Genomic DNA, 15,931 nt, shown 5'->3' with positions numbered 1-15,931 from the left:
GCTAAAAAAATTAGTTTTTTTTTTTTATTTAATTTCTGAACGTTTTTGAATTAATGCATGTTTGGTTTTGGCTCTCCGCACATAAATTATTAAAATGAAACTTGTATATTAATTCTTTTTTTGGCTAAATGCCTTTCTCTTAGTTTTGATCAGACGATTTTGAGAAATAAGTGGTGGAGAAGGAGGCCTAGTTGCCCTCCAGTTTTTCGGTTACTTAAAAAGGCAACTAGAACTTTTAATTTTTAATGAACGTTTTTATTAGTAAAAAATACACGTAACTTAAGAATTAACTTACGTAACAAACTTTCATAACCTTATATTTTTATTATGTATACGAGGGGGTTTGTACCCTCGTTAATACCTCGCTCTTTACACTAAATCGTAAGTTTTGTCCCAATTCTTTAAGAATGACCCCTGAATCAGAAAGGCCGTAGAATAAATAGTTGAAATTACTAAAAATACTTTAGCATAAAGAGCAAGGTATTTATCTCCTCCTAAATACCTCGCTCTTTGTGCTAAAGTATTTTTAGAACCCCTCATATGCGTAATTATCTCTGTTCGTTTTAAGTTTCAACGCTACTTCTTCCTTTCATTTGAAAAAACGTTTTCATGTTTATTTTTCATTGTTTTCTTATAGTAATGCTAGAGAACCCTGCGCCCTTTTCACTGAATTTTCTTCCCCCATGACAGATTCCTCCAAGGAAAGATCCTCCAAAATAGCCCCCTCTCCTCAGCCCCACCCCCAAACAAAATAAAATCCCCCTGAAAACGTCTGTACACTTCCCAATAACCATTACTATATGTAAACACTGGTCAAAGTTGGTAACTTGCAGCCCCTCCCTCAGGGATTGTGGGGGAGTAAGTAACCCCCAAAGACATAGTTAATATGGTTTTCGACTATGATGAACAAAATGGCTATCTCAAAATTTTGATCCATTGACTTTGGAAAAAAATGAGCGTGGGAGGGGGCCTAGATGCCCTCCAATTTTTTTGGTCACTTAAAAAGGGCACTAGAACTTTTCATTTCCGTTAGAATGAGCCCTCTTGCAACATTCTAGGACCACTTGGTCGATACGATGACCCCTGGGGAAAAGAAAAAAAAAAAAAAAAAAAAAACAAATAAACACGCACCCGTGATTTGTCTTCTGGCAAAAAATACAAAATTCCACATTTTTGTAGATAGGAGCTTGAAACTTCTATAGTAGGGTTCTCTGATACGCTGAATCTGATGGTGTCATTTTCGTTAAGATCCTACGACTTTTAGGGGGTGTTTCTCCCTATTTTCTTAAATAAGGCAAATTTTCTCAGGCTCGTAACTTTTGATGGGTAAGACTAAACTTGATGAAACTTATATATTTAAAATCAGCATTAAAATGCGATTCTTTTGATGTAGCTATTGATATCAAAATTCAATTTTTTAGAGTTTTGGTTACTATTGAGCCGGGTTGCTCCTTACTACAGTTCGTTACCACGAACTGTTTGATAAGATAAAAATCTTATATGCTAACAATGGCCAACTAGCATAAGAAATTTTCATAGCCTTGCTCCGGCAGCTGTGAGGAGGGGTGTATCGAAGGAAGCATTGTTATTTGACCTTTTGACTATTTTGAACCAAACTAATATCTCAAAATTTTTGAGGAGGAATAACTATTTGACCTTTTAACTATTTTGAACAAAATGGCTATCTCAAAATTTGTATCGGTTGTATTTGGAGAAAAAGAGCGTGGGAGGAGGACTGTTACCCTCAGATGTCTTTCGACTCTCTAAAATAGAATTATAATTTTTATTTTCAAATCAAATGAGCCTCCTCGAAATTTATACAACCATAAGGAATGACTATAGATACAAAGTAACCGGAAAAAAAAGAATACATTGAAACCTTATGGCTCTTTACTATAGGCAATGCTATAGCGTTGCCTCGGATGCATTTGTGGAGAATTTTAAACAGAGAATTTATGCAAAGACTACCAAACTAACTCATTTCCTGAAGCTTTCGCCAAGATATTGCTGGAATTACATGAAAAAAGCTGGGATCTCGCGGTACATTCCCATAAAAATATAGAGCCAGAAATAGATAAACATGGTAGGCGAGTAGGCTCAGATTTTAGCAACTACACAGTCCTATAACTTTATGTATTTCTTCTCTTTTGCAGTTTCAATAAATTTTTCCCTCCACTCGAATACATCACAGCATAAGTGCCAGTCAAAGGTACAACAAATTTCCAAAATTCCATCTGTGCCAAAGTAAATCTGAATTGACTAGTCAGGGAGCCTGTTGGACAACAGGCATAAAAAATTAGTCTGGGACATGCTATTTTTAAAGACCAGAGAGAAAAAAAATTGCCCCCATTCTCCTAGCATTAAATTATAAGTTTTATTATCCTCCTCTCAAAGCAAACTTTTCCTGAAAGTTTAAACTTGATCGCTTGCCATTAGACAAAACAGGGTCTCGATCATCTCTTGCAACAATCATAAACCAACTGGACTCTGATTGTAAAAGAACTCTAGAGAAATATTGGCTTCAATTATGCTTTGTATGATAAGGTGACTTATACTATCAGGGAGATGGTGACTCTTAGTTCTAATTTTTTTTTCAGGTTTGTCTTTTCATTTCACTTTGTGGACTTTCATCTACCTTTTTCATTTATTTTGCACTGAGCAGAGCTGACTAGAAGTTTCAGCCAAACTATTTGCATTGTTTTTCTTGTTTTGCTGACAGGGAACTATCTTGTTATTTCCTAGCCCAACTTTTTCTCCTGTTGTCATTCTTAGCCAGTGTGATTTCAGAATTTATGTATTCATGATATTGGCTAGGTGTTATAGACACTTCCAGTTATATAAAGCAAATTTTCAAAAAACTTTTTTATTCAACCGATTTAAAAAAAAAAGTACAGAAAGCTTCTTTAGGCTACAGAGGCATCTATGTTTTTCCTTTGCGCTTACCTTCTAAATGCAGGTGCAGCCCATTAGGGAATAAGGTTGGATTTTGTTGTTTTACAAGTTGGACCAATTTAGAATTGTATGTTCTTCAATTAGAAAACTAAAAATGGGAAATCCACCCATTTTGGTTCTGCAGCCATGCATATTAAATAAGTGTCGTGTTGTGTCACATTAACAAAATTCCACAGCTTGGAATTATAACTACCGTTTCAGGCCAAGTCAGGGCTTTGTTCACTTTTGCACTGAATCAACTTTTAGATTGTTTCTGTGCAGAGTCAGTCCATAGCTTGGACTTATCTCGTTTTTGTACTGCTTCATGACTTAACCTGCTTTTCAGCTGTATCACCACTGCAGTCTGAAATTAGCTATTTTTGCCTTGATAATGAGAATCTGTGCATAATTTTGGTCTAAGAAAAGGTGGAACACATCTATATTTATGTCAAAAAATTGAGGCTTAAGGAGATGGAAGATAGCATGTCCAATTTGTACCTCAAATCCTACATATTTGAATTTCTTGAAAGATCCTGGTCCTAGGACCAGATAGGTCTACAACATGCCCACCTTTTCTACTGGAATGTATCTGTTAGTATTGGGCTAACTGCATAACTTGGATTTATTGCCCTAGGGCAGTAAGTTACACCCCTCCAAAAGCACATTTTTTGCCAATTTCAATCATTTAAGTGGAATGTCTATCTCAAAGTTTTGACTCCCATTCACGGGAATTACATGAGTACTGCAAGGGAAAGAAGGGGAGGGAGGAAGACTGCTTCCCTTCCTAACACTTTCAGTCTATTCAAAAAACACTAGAACTTTCAGTTTTTTAATAACTGTAGTGAGCCCTGCAAAGCTTACCACAAAAGGTGTCAGACCTTTGGCTACCACTTCTATTTCTTTCATTGTTAGAAAAACTGTAAATGAGAATTTTTTGTTTGACAAGCCTGTTTCCAAATGGAAGAAAAGAATTTTGGAAGGCTCAACTATGAGAAAAAAAGGACTGCGTTTGGTCCTGCTGCAAGTAGCTTAGCTAAGCACTGAAACATGACCTTTTTGATATGTGCAACATATCTGCCTTCTGCCGTCAGTTGGGGAACAGGCAGACAATGGAATGGATTGCTGAGAAAACTAATCTATACTCTCAGGAAAATTTGGGGAAATTACCCTCTACCAAGACCTTCAAAGTTCTAATTACAGCTGAGCTCTTGGGTTTCTTAGGCATCAGCATAATTGTGTTGCTTCACACACTCCCAGATTTGAAAATGTACTGGAGAGCTATGATGATGCACATGTCCCAGTCAAGGGAAGATCAAGCATGAAGCAACATAGACTAAGAGGCCAGTAAAGCAAGGATACAAAATTTGATGAATTGCTTTTATGTCTAGTTACATTTTTTTTAATTTCAAATCTATCAAGGAAAGAAAGAAGAAGGACCTAGTATATCAAGAACAAGAAGATTAAGAAAAAAGTAAACTTCCCAGCAAGACATTGGTACTATCAGGAGGAGAGACAACAAAAGTGCCTTTTTGGCCTTCAACTGAGCAGACAATAATAACAAGGAAGAACAAGGATGGAAGTATATCAACCATATCTTGTCTGAAAAATGTTCAGCAGCTATAACTTATATACAGGAGGAGTTCATCATGCTGAAATGTTGCATGGAATTTTTGGGGCAAACTTAAAAGTGTTGTATGTGGTGGCATGGGTTGTTTTTTGGTCTCCTGGATATGATTGCAACAAATCCTTATGCTTCTTATCAAGCAATGAAACTGGAGAAAACAAAGATTTGACCAATGTAGTTTAGAACAAGTTTAGCCAGGGGTTTAATACATCTATCTATAAAGATGCCAACGGAGACAACCCAAAGACGCCTGCATTCTGATACTAGAGTAGGGGCTGACAAAATTAGAACATAAAAAGAACAAAGACAGCTTTTAGTGTGCCAGCCAACATTCGTCTAAGAAATATTGGAACATATTTACCTATTTGGTCAGATGAGAGTTCCATATCTCATTCTCCAACATTATCACCTAATTTAGCATAAATGAATTGAGTATACTTAATATTTTACCAAGTGTGACTTCTTATTGCTGTAGGTGTAAAAGCTCTTGTTTCCTTGTGGAATTGATTTGACATCTCAGCAATAAGATATTATGTACCACCCTTTTGTCCCCTTGTAACAGTTTTAATTAATCTAGATTACTTATACCTTTTAATAAAACCGAAATTTAAATTCTAGCAACTACTAAACTTTGCCTTACCAAATGGTCTGCAGTCTCTAAATCTGTGCTTTTAAGTTTAAATGTTGTATTTTGGCTAATAGAAGATTTGATAAAAACCACTTTTACATATAGGATACTGTAAATAGAAGATAGTTGATTTGAGAGTTTTTGAAAAGTGAATTTGAAGTCAATGTAATTAAATTCTTCCCTTTTTTCGTTTAAATTCTACAGAGTATTCTGATGGATGTATTTGGGTATTACAATATGTATTTAGTATTTGAATACAAAATAAATTTTAAACTATGTATTTGAAATACTAAAACCAAGTATTGTGTATTTGCATTTAGATACTTTTAACAATATTTTAACCCCTCACTGGCCTAAGACCATAGCTGACCCCTTGGAGGGGGGGGGGGGCTAAAGTGCAATTGTTAACAGTACTGGAAGTTAAATCTTGAAAAAGTGTTAAATGAAGAATCAAATGGTTCCACACCTTTCCTATTACAATACTTCTTTCAAAGTGGAAATAATTGTGTACATTCATTTTCCCTTTGGTAAAAAAAAAAACATTGCAGTAACAAAAACTGAATACCCTTCAATTATTAGTCTTCCCTACAACTACTACAAACAACTCAACACAGCACCAGGCTGCCTGAGGACCACACAGCAATTCATGCTCATCCTCCATTCCAGTCTATTCAAAGCATCCCTTTTTGCACCCCCCACAAAATTCTCGTTTCCCTCAAGTCTTTCCTTACAACATCCTTCTAACCCAACCAAGGACAACCTGCTTTCTGTTTAGCCCTAGACCGTTGTCCAAAAAGGACAATCTTTGACAATCAGTCATCCTTCATCCAAAGAATGTACCCTCATCTTTTCTCTCATTGTAGCCATAAAAAGCAGGATTGAACCACAAATTTTGCACAGCCTATTACAATCCACAGGTACCCATAACAATCCACAGACAATTTCTCTGGAAAATATATATTAAATCATGCTCTTTTTTGGAGTGCCAAAGCTTCAGCACCATAATTAACCATTGTAACCACTGTAACTTCCAATATTCTAATCTTCGTTCATAGATACTATTCGTCCCAACTTTTTTTTTCAACTGTGGAAAAACACTAACATCACAAACAAGAAGAACAATAGGGAATTATTTTTTTTTAAGACAGTGGAAATCTGATTTGAATGAATATTCTGGCCCTACGTCCAAGAGCTGTCCTTAGCAAAACATAAATGAATAAAAGAAGAAAAATCTTTGCCTTCAAACCTTTGCTTTATTCTGAAAAATGATTCATATGTAGATTCATAATTCTGTAGATTTAGTTGAAGAACTCAAAAACATAAGTATCTCAGAAAATACAATTATAAGAAGTTTTGACACTGTTTCTATGTATACAAATATTAATGTAGTAGTATCTGAGCAATTATTAGAAAAAATAAACAAAAATTATCATTCAATAGAAGTCTGAGCAGCGAGAATAGATTGCAAGGTCTTAATGACCTTGGTTAAATTCTGTAACAAGTATTCAATGTATTTCCAATTCTGTAATTCTATTTACCAGCAAATTAACAGTTTACAGATTGATGTAATCATCTCTGGGTTACTGGCAAATATTTATGTAGAACTTATTGAAAATTGGGCATCAACTTCATGTTTCTTGAAACATTTCTTTTGGGGATATTACATGGATTATGCAATTTCACTTTGGAATTATGGGGAAAATGAACTTAAGGGTTTTTTAGATCACCTTAATACATATAAATAAATTTACAGTATACCTAAGAATTTGAATTCGCAAATAAAATATCATTTCCAGATGCGTTAATTATTCATAGCTTAGATAAACTCAATTTACAATTTACAGAAAACCAGCACAAAACAATAAATATTTACATTTTAAATCAAATCACCCCCCCACAAGTTAAAAAAGTTGTTATAATCTTTCTTGTCAATCATGCCCTAAACATTTGTTGATTCCTACATCACAGCAGAAATAAATTTTATCAGGGGCATGGTTTTTGGAAATGGGTATCCTATTTTATTTATTAACAACACAATTAATCATAGACTGAAAAGATACTCCCAGAAAATCAATGGTATTTTACCATGTGAGAATCCTGATACTCTCATACATCCCAAAAATCGCAAAACCATACATTTCCTAAATTCTGGTAAAGATAAAGCCGCAGTTACTCAACAGAGGGGTCTACCAAATACCATGCAACTGTGGAAAATACTATGTAGGTAGAACTCACCAGAATTTAGAGAAACACCTACAACAGCATAAAGATGATATCACCAAAGCTTTAAATTCTAATATCACTTCTGTTTCTTTTGATTCTGCTTTAAGCAGCCATGTATTTGAAAATCCTAGCCACAAAATACTTTTTGAAGAATCTGCACTTATTAGCAATGATCTAGGCATAAAGCAGGTAGTTCAAGAAGCAATTGAAATCAGACTTAAGATTAATAATAATATTTCCTTAAATAGGGCTTTGGGGAATTTTCACTAAATGCTCTATAAACAAATTTAATTAAAAACAACCTTACAAAATATTTTAAAAAAACAGTAGATATTAACACAGAACTAGTCTCAAATAGAACTTCGGGATTAGTACTAAAAACTTGTTTTAAGTATTCTTATTTCATTTCAGTGAATTGCCTTGTTTCATCTCACTTTATTTATCAGTCCTGGTTGAACTTTGCTGAAGTAAGGATGTTGAGACTGTTTTATAAAATTTTCATTTTACTTTTATTGGTCATATGTTGTTGTAAGTTTTCTTCTTTTATATATTTATGTTCTGCTGAGGACAGTCCTTGGACATAGGGCCAAAATATGCATTCAAATTAGATTTCCACTGCCTTACAAAAAGAATTCCCTATTGTTCCTCTTGTTTTTGATGTTTGTGATGGAAAGGCAGTATGGTTTTTGTTGCTATTTATGAAAAAATACCACGGGCCTTGCTGTTCTACTTTTAACATCTTCACTGTACCCACCATCATTACTAATAATACTACCAAGGTAAGTGAAGTTGTCCACTTGATCAACCTTTTCATTGCCCAATGTCACCTTTTCATCTTCACCTATTCCTAGCATTAACAACTCAGTCTTTGTAACAGTAATTTTCCAACCTACTCTAGCACCCTCCATTTGTAAACCTCTAAAAGTTCATTCCTTTTGCTCATACTTTCCTCTCCAATGCTTAAATCATCAGCATAATCAAAGTCCAGGAAAATTTACTTCCCCATTTGAGTCCATGTTGTCCCATTGCCTTTTCTGTGATCCTTAAGACAATGCCCATCAAAATGATTTATATAAATGGGGATACAAACACAACCCTGCTCAACTCCTGATTTAATACAAAACCAGCTACTAACTTCATTTCCTATGTTAACAGCAGCAGCATTATTAGCATGAATAGGACAAATTACTTTAATGCAGTGAGAATTGTTTTCTAACATCAAACTGTTCAAAATACTTTACCCCCCCCCCCTAATTTGCAAATATATCGCCCAAATTATATATTTCCCATCTATTCTGTCACTTGTCTTTGTTTTCTCTCGCACTAAGCTGAAATAAACTGACAAAGAAACCAGTTTGTTCTCAAATTTTACACAGCATATACTTGAATGTTTGGTTTATAATACACAAGTACCAATCTTTTGCTAGAGTTACAGTGTATAACATAATTTAGCTAGGATGAGAGTGAAAATATCACTTGATCCTTTTTTTATACTTTTTCGTAAGTCAGTATAACTTTCTGGGGAAATTACATTTTTATTTGTTTATTAATACCAAATATGGTAAGCTTTCAAGCTTGTTGCACTGAACATAACAAAAAGAATTTATGAAAATACTGACAACATAATACACACAAACATATCAAGGAGGCACACTCGTGCCTCTATAAAGAGGCGACACACGACAATGTTAAGCGATCTTCGGTTCCAGTGGTCGCAGACGGATGGAGAGGGATGCATTTCGTAGCCCGAGCTCCAACTAAGAAACCTGCAAAATTTCATCCCCCTCCAACTTTTTCTTCATGGGGAAAATCTGGCCGAAAGTTTCGACCTGTCAACCCAAGCCCCCCTTTAACGTTGTCCGATCGGGCTGAAATTCACAAGTTAAGGTCCCCTAGGGCCCAGGAGCTTATCCGCGAAATTTCAGCTTGATCCGATAACTCCTTCCCTGTTTTCCAGAAACCACCCATTAGCTATTTAATTAACGGATTTCTCTCCATAAGAGCCCATGTTAATTTGAAATTTTTAAAAGCTATTGAGAAGTTATATTTACACACATGCAAGTTATTAGCTCAGTTGGTAGAGCGTGAGACTTTTAATCCTCGGGTCAAGGGTTCAAGTCCCTTACGGGCGGTTTTTTTTTCACAACATCAAAAAAATTTTGATAACACCTGGACAGCTTATCATTTGAGAGACGAGGAGTACAGGAATTATTAAATTACATCCACCATGGATTGTAGAAAAACGTACAGAAATAATATGAAAAAAACTTCGTTTTTTTAAAGAGTTAAAGAGGCTGCGTCCCAAAGTCGAACCTTAAAACGTACAGGAATTAGAAGAGGCAGTTGGGGGGCTGCCGCCCCCCAAACCCCCAGCTTTTAAAGACTCTTTTGTACAGGTTTTTTGTTTTTTTGCTAACCCCCAGCTCTTGGCTTCGGAAAGGCCCTCTTTTAATTAACAAAAAATTGAAATGAATGAATAATGGAATAACTTCGAAAAATGTTAAACACAAGAGGACAGGAGAACCATTGCGCCGAAACTAGTAATTAGTAACAATGAAGTCCCCCCCCCAAAAAAAAAAAAAACCTGTACAAAAGAGTCTTTAAAAGCTGGGGGTTTGGGGGGCGGCAGCCCCCCAACTGCCTCTTCTAATTCCTGTACGTTTTAAGGTTCGACTTTGGGACGCAGCCTCTTTAACTCTTTAAGAAAACGAAGTTTTTTTCATATTATCTATGAAAAATAACAACTACAACAAACACTGATAAATAATACTATAAATGATTTAAAAATGATTTACTATGAAAATGTGTTTCTGCTAGTTAGAAAGAGCATGAAATATGGAATCTAGGATAGGCTTATGGCAGGATATTAAGCCTAGCCTGCTTTCAAATTATTGGCATGTTTCTATCAAAACAGCCCTAGATTTCTAGTGATACCCTGATATCTCACCTATCAGTGATTGTCTCCTTGAATACTTACAATAAAAGGATATTCATAGTCTAGACCAGCATGTGTTTGTATGTTGACTAATACCTTAAATTAGGTATTTTTTTCCAAGACCACACTGCCTTTCTATGATGAACAAAAACAATGTTCAAATGGGGATAAGTCAATTTATAAAACAGTGAAAACAAATAAAGGTAAAATTCTAGTTGAGTGACTTCTTGCTATCTTGCTAGTGACTGAAATTTTCATAACCTAGAAATTTTCATTAACAAATTTTCATATAAGAATTTTCACTATAGAAATTTTTATTAACAAATTAAAGGGGTTTAATTTGGTAAAATTCTAGTTAATTGACTTCTTGCTATCTCAGAAAGGGTTTAAGTTAGGAAAATGAAACTTTTAGGGATGAATCTACAGACTAAAGTATGTTCTGGGAAGGTATTTTGAAGCAACTACCTCCACTCCTTCTCCCTCTAGAGGGTCCTGACCTTTGATGACCTTTAAAAATATGTGTGTTATAAAAGTGAAACCTTGCAAAATAGATCTTCTGCTTAATTGAAGTACAAAAAATTGTTTTCAGCTTCATAACTTTGCTCAATTCCATTTTATAAGATTTTAAAGATATGCAAATACATTTCCTAAATAAAAAGAAAACATTGATATGGCTTAAAATTCTACTCAAATAACAGGAATTGCATTTTCAGAACTAAAGGCAGAGAAAGCAACTGGTAACTGAAAATTAGGGTAAAGATTGTTTCATCAAAAATTTCAATAGGTAATAGACCTGTCATGTAGGCAAATTTCAGGACCCTCTAGAGGGAGAAGGGGTGGAGGTAGGTACTTTAAAATACCTTCCCAGGACATACTGTAGCCTGTGTCAGTGATGATGGTGATGCCAAAATATTAACATATGTGAAATTCTGTCAATGGAATTGGGTTGTCAATGGAAATGCCCAATGTGCAAGAGAAACGCCCAAGCGAGCAATGTTAATGCCTCCAAGATTACACAAGTTGTTGATGCATCTATTAAGAACTCTCTTAGTGGTTTTGAGAATGCAGCAATGACCCTAGATGTTAAGATTAAGGACTCTTTTGCTAGCTTTAAAGATGAACTTAAAGCAGAAATTGACACTCAGTTTAAGGCAATAGAAGATAGGATTCATACTCTTGAGCAATCCTCAAGAATAGCAAAGGATAATAACGCCTTAAAAGATTTAGTACCATCAAAGTAGCTACACTGAGAGAAGCTTTAGATGAACAGTTCGAAAATTGCATAAAGGCAATGATTGCTAAGGATCATGAAAGACAAAAAAGAAAACTTAATATAGTGGTCTTTGGAGTTCCTCCACAAACTGATGATGCCTGATTTGTATGTGATTATTTGGCTAATGATTATGGAATCCCTGATGTTACTGTCATGAATGTTCACAGACTAGAAAAAAAAACACTTTTTGTCTTTGAAAAAAGACAAAGATTGTATGAAGAACTGCATAAGAGAAGATTGAATGGGGAAGTGGACATATTAATCAGAGGAAATAGGATTGTGTCAAAAAACTGCCAGACCCTTGTGATGCATCAGTCATCATTGCAGGAGAATGTCATGGAATCATAGATGTATCTGGTACCCCTTCCAGACTTGTAAATAGTTCTATAAGTAGTGTTTCCATTTGTGATAGTACTAGTGAAGTTGGCTCTATGAAATATACAGAAACTGAATCATATGTTAGTGCTAGATTGGATACCAGAAATTATGAGCCCATCTTGGATACCATTTCTTTTAAATCATGTGATTCTGGATCAAGCAAAGCTAATGACAACAATACTATTATTGAAGGACTTATGGTACTATATAGCAATGTAGACTGTATTACCACATAGATGAATGAAATTAAGTTGGTGATGTCAACAAGGCATGAAGTAAGTGTTTTTGCCTTCACTAAGGTGAAACCTAAACATACTGCATTTGCTATTACTGATACACAAATTCAAGTGCCTAGATTTGAGCTACTCACCAATCTGTCAAAGCCAAATGGTAGAAGGATAGCAGTCTACATCAGATCTCCACTCCAGGTAAGAGCTCCTACAGTAAATTCAGATTACAAACCTTGGGTTGAGCAAATATGGATAATGATTCTGCAGCAAAGTCTCCCTGTAGTCATAGGCTGTTTTTATAGAAGTCCCAGCTCCCCTTGTCAGACAAGTTCCCTTCTAGCAATTGCATATCCTATTAATAATGGCATGAAGCAATATTATAAGAATGTTCTTATTGTTGGAAATTTGAATTTACTGGAACTATAGGGGATTGATGGGTTTACTGTTGCAGAAGGGGTTGAAAACTCAAATTGCCCACTTCTGGAGTGCCTTCATGAACATTTGCTATACTAAGCAATTGATTTTCTGACCAGGTATAGAAGTGGGCAGAACCCAAACCTAATAGACCTTCTGTTTATTAATGACCATGAGATGCTCATTAGTGTCAACTCAGAACCACCATTTGGAGCAAGTGACCATGTTGCAATTACTTGTAGGCTTAGGTTGTACCAACAAAAGGATAATTGGATTAAGCATGTGTATACAAATTACAACCAGGTCAGACAGGAGTTGGCACACCAGGATTGGTCATTCATTGATGATAAGAATATGGAGGAAGCTTGGCTTGAAATGAAAAGGGTTTTAATTAAAGGAACAGAAAAACATAGTCATTTCCTGGAACAGAAGACTCAAAACCCTACCATTTATCACTTGTGATGTCAAGCAAGCTGTACATAAAAAGAAGAAGTATTAGAGCAAATATAAAAGTAACCCCTCCCATGAAAACTATGAGAAATTTAAACAAACCTGGAATAAAATTAGGTATCTCATGAGAAAACTTATGAGAGAATATGAAGAGGGATTGGCATTGGATTCAAAATCTAATCCTAAGAAATTTTGGAAGTATACTTCAGCTTGGAGTCCAGGGAGATACTCAGTTATGGAACTACTTGTGAATGGCAATATAGTTAGTACCCCAAAAGATATAGCAGCTGAATTGAGTAGACAATTTAAGTCAGTGTTCACACCTCCAGAAAATGCCACCTTACCAGAGGCACCAGAATATTCTATTGAGGAACCTATGCAAAAGATAACTGTGGTTGCCTCTTGTGTAGAGTCATCTGAAGCTGCTTAATCCTAACAAATCAGTTGGTCCTGATGAGGTTCACCCACAATTATTGAAAGAAGCTCATGCAGATATAGCCCTTCCCCTTACAAATATGTTTCAGAAGTCTCTTGAAATAAGTGGATTCCTCAAGACTGGTGGAATGCTAATGTTACACCTGTACACAAATGGGGTAGCTGCAATAGAATTTCCAATTACTGACCCATTAGTCTTACATCTGTAACTGGTAAGATCTTAGTAGGAATCATGAATACTCACATTGTCAAACACCTGACCACCAACAAGCTGCTCAATGATAGTCAGCATGGCTTTAGACATGGATGCTTGGTTGAAACTAATTTGACTGATGCATATGATTATGTAACTGAGCATCTAGATCAAGCAATCCCTGTTGACTTGGTTCTATGGGATTTTGCAAAAGCCTTCATAGAAAGCAAAGGGTGAAAATATTTGGAAAAAATGGGAAAACCTGGAGAACCTTGGAGAAAGCAAAGGGTGAAAATATTTGGAAAAAATGGACAGGTATTCTTTTCAGAAGAGGTGAAAGTATTAAGTGGAGTGCCCCAGGGAACCATCTTCAACATTTATATTAACGATGCACCAACCACAGTCAAAAATAAAATAAGTCTTTATGCTGATGACTCTAAACTCATTGGACCTGTCAATATATCCAATAAGAGAGCCTCTATGCAGAATGACCTGTGGGTACTTTCCCATTGGGCAACTTTGTGGAGGCTTGAATTCAATGTAAATAAATGTCAAACAATCCACTTTGGAAAGAAAAATGAGAAATGCCCTTATCATATGTTAGGAATGGACAGCTTGAGACAGACTATTATCTTGTCTGAAGTGGAGAGAGACTTGGGGGTCATAGTTGATAAAGAATTAAAATTCACTATATACACACAGACAGCTGTAGCAAAGCACTCCAAACCTTGGCACTATAAAAAGAACAATCACTAGTAGGTCACCTATGGTGATGACTAAATTATATAAGGCATTGGTCAGGCCTAATTTGGAGTTTATTCAGACAGGCATAAAAGGGGTGATATTATTATGATGCACAAGCTCCTGAATTATAACTCTCTTTTAAATAAGCTTTTTTTCAACTTGACCAGTCTGCCAGAACTAGAGGGCATAGTTGGAAACTATATCAGAAGAGTGCTGCCACTAGACTATATAACAACTTCTTCACTTATAGAATAGTGAGTTTGTGGAATTCTCTCACCAAAGAAGTGATCTGGCCCCAGTACTGCTGCCTTTAAAAGAGCTGTTGATGGAGAATGGTTATCAAAGCTGTGGCAAACTTAGTGGGATGCTGTTGAGATGTGTAACCATCATCATTACTAACCAGCAATTCTATAGGATTTAATCCTTATTTTGCCCGACAATGCAATTTAAGGTAGACCCATCCCTGAAAGTTTCATTTTCTTAACCTAAACCCTTTCCAAGATAGCAAGAAGTCAATTAACTAGAATTTTACCATTTAATTTTCCTAACCTAACCCCTTTCTGAGATAGCAAGAAGTCAATCAGCTAAAATTTTACCCTAACCTACCCTATAGGGGGTCATAGTAGGCTATCCTAGGCTACTCCTGTCCTTTGAGATAATGCTTTAATTTGACTTGCATTTAGGCTTAGCTTATAATTTGTAGGCCAGTATATTTTTTGTAAGAAATAAATCTGTATAATTTAGGCTTTGATTTCATTCCTGAAATTTTCATTCTCCTAGTGCAAGCATTTTTTTCAATTTGGATTCTTGTGACAGGGCTGGATCTAGGGGGGTGGGGATTACCCTGGATGGCATGCCTGAGGTTGGGAAAATAAGCTTAAATTGTACTATTTACAGGCAGAAATTATAACATTTATAGTTTTGATGGTGTAGCAGGGGCGCCAAAGTCTACATTTGCCTCCCTGAGAAAAACCTTACTTCAACTCTGTCTTGTAGGCCTAAAACTTGTTCAGGTAGATAACCTGGTAAAATTAAAAACCCATAGATAATCTCTGTAGTCATGCTGAGGTAAATGTACAATAAGCGGCACTAATGCCTGGTTTAATAGGTTATTCTCTTACCATATCCCAAAAGTTTAAATAGTGCCCACATAAATTTAAAAAATGCTGTTAAGATTTCCCGCTAAATTGCTATTTCAAATAATAGCCATCTATAACTGTGTAACTGCGTCATCTATAATGCGTCAAAACATGCAGCCAAAATAGCTTTTATTATTTAAGGACCCACAACCATTTTCGCGTCACATGCGAATCAAGTCAATTCTTTACGGTATAACATTCAGTCTGGCTCAGTAAAGCGCGTAGTATTAAATGTTTGTGGCAAAACTAATAATAACAATACAGGACTACACAGTCATTAGTTTTCCGAAACTCACTGATTATTGTCAGTAGCTCTCATTAAGCTCGGTGGTGG

General features: G+C 35.6%; 1 protein-coding gene across 1 annotated transcript in view; it reads right to left on the bottom strand.

Annotated features, from left to right (window-relative positions):
- LOC136028101 (uncharacterized) overlaps positions 1 to 15,658 on the bottom strand; it is a 54,781-nt gene extending 39,123 nt beyond the window's left edge. The window contains exon 1 of the mRNA XM_065705726.1: positions 15,580 to 15,658. Coding sequence (XP_065561798.1) covers positions 15,580 to 15,582 — 3 coding nt within the window. The 5' untranslated portion in view covers positions 15,583 to 15,658. The remainder of the gene's footprint in view (positions 1 to 15,579) is intronic.
- Between the last annotated feature and the right edge of the window lie 273 nt (positions 15,659 to 15,931).

The sequence above is a fragment of the Artemia franciscana genome, chromosome 6 (genome assembly GCF_032884065.1).
Source record: "Artemia franciscana chromosome 6, ASM3288406v1, whole genome shotgun sequence".
NCBI lineage: Eukaryota > Metazoa > Arthropoda > Branchiopoda > Anostraca > Artemiidae > Artemia > Artemia franciscana.
Note: the sequence above shows the minus strand (reverse complement) of the source record. Positions and strands in the feature narration are given on the sequence as shown.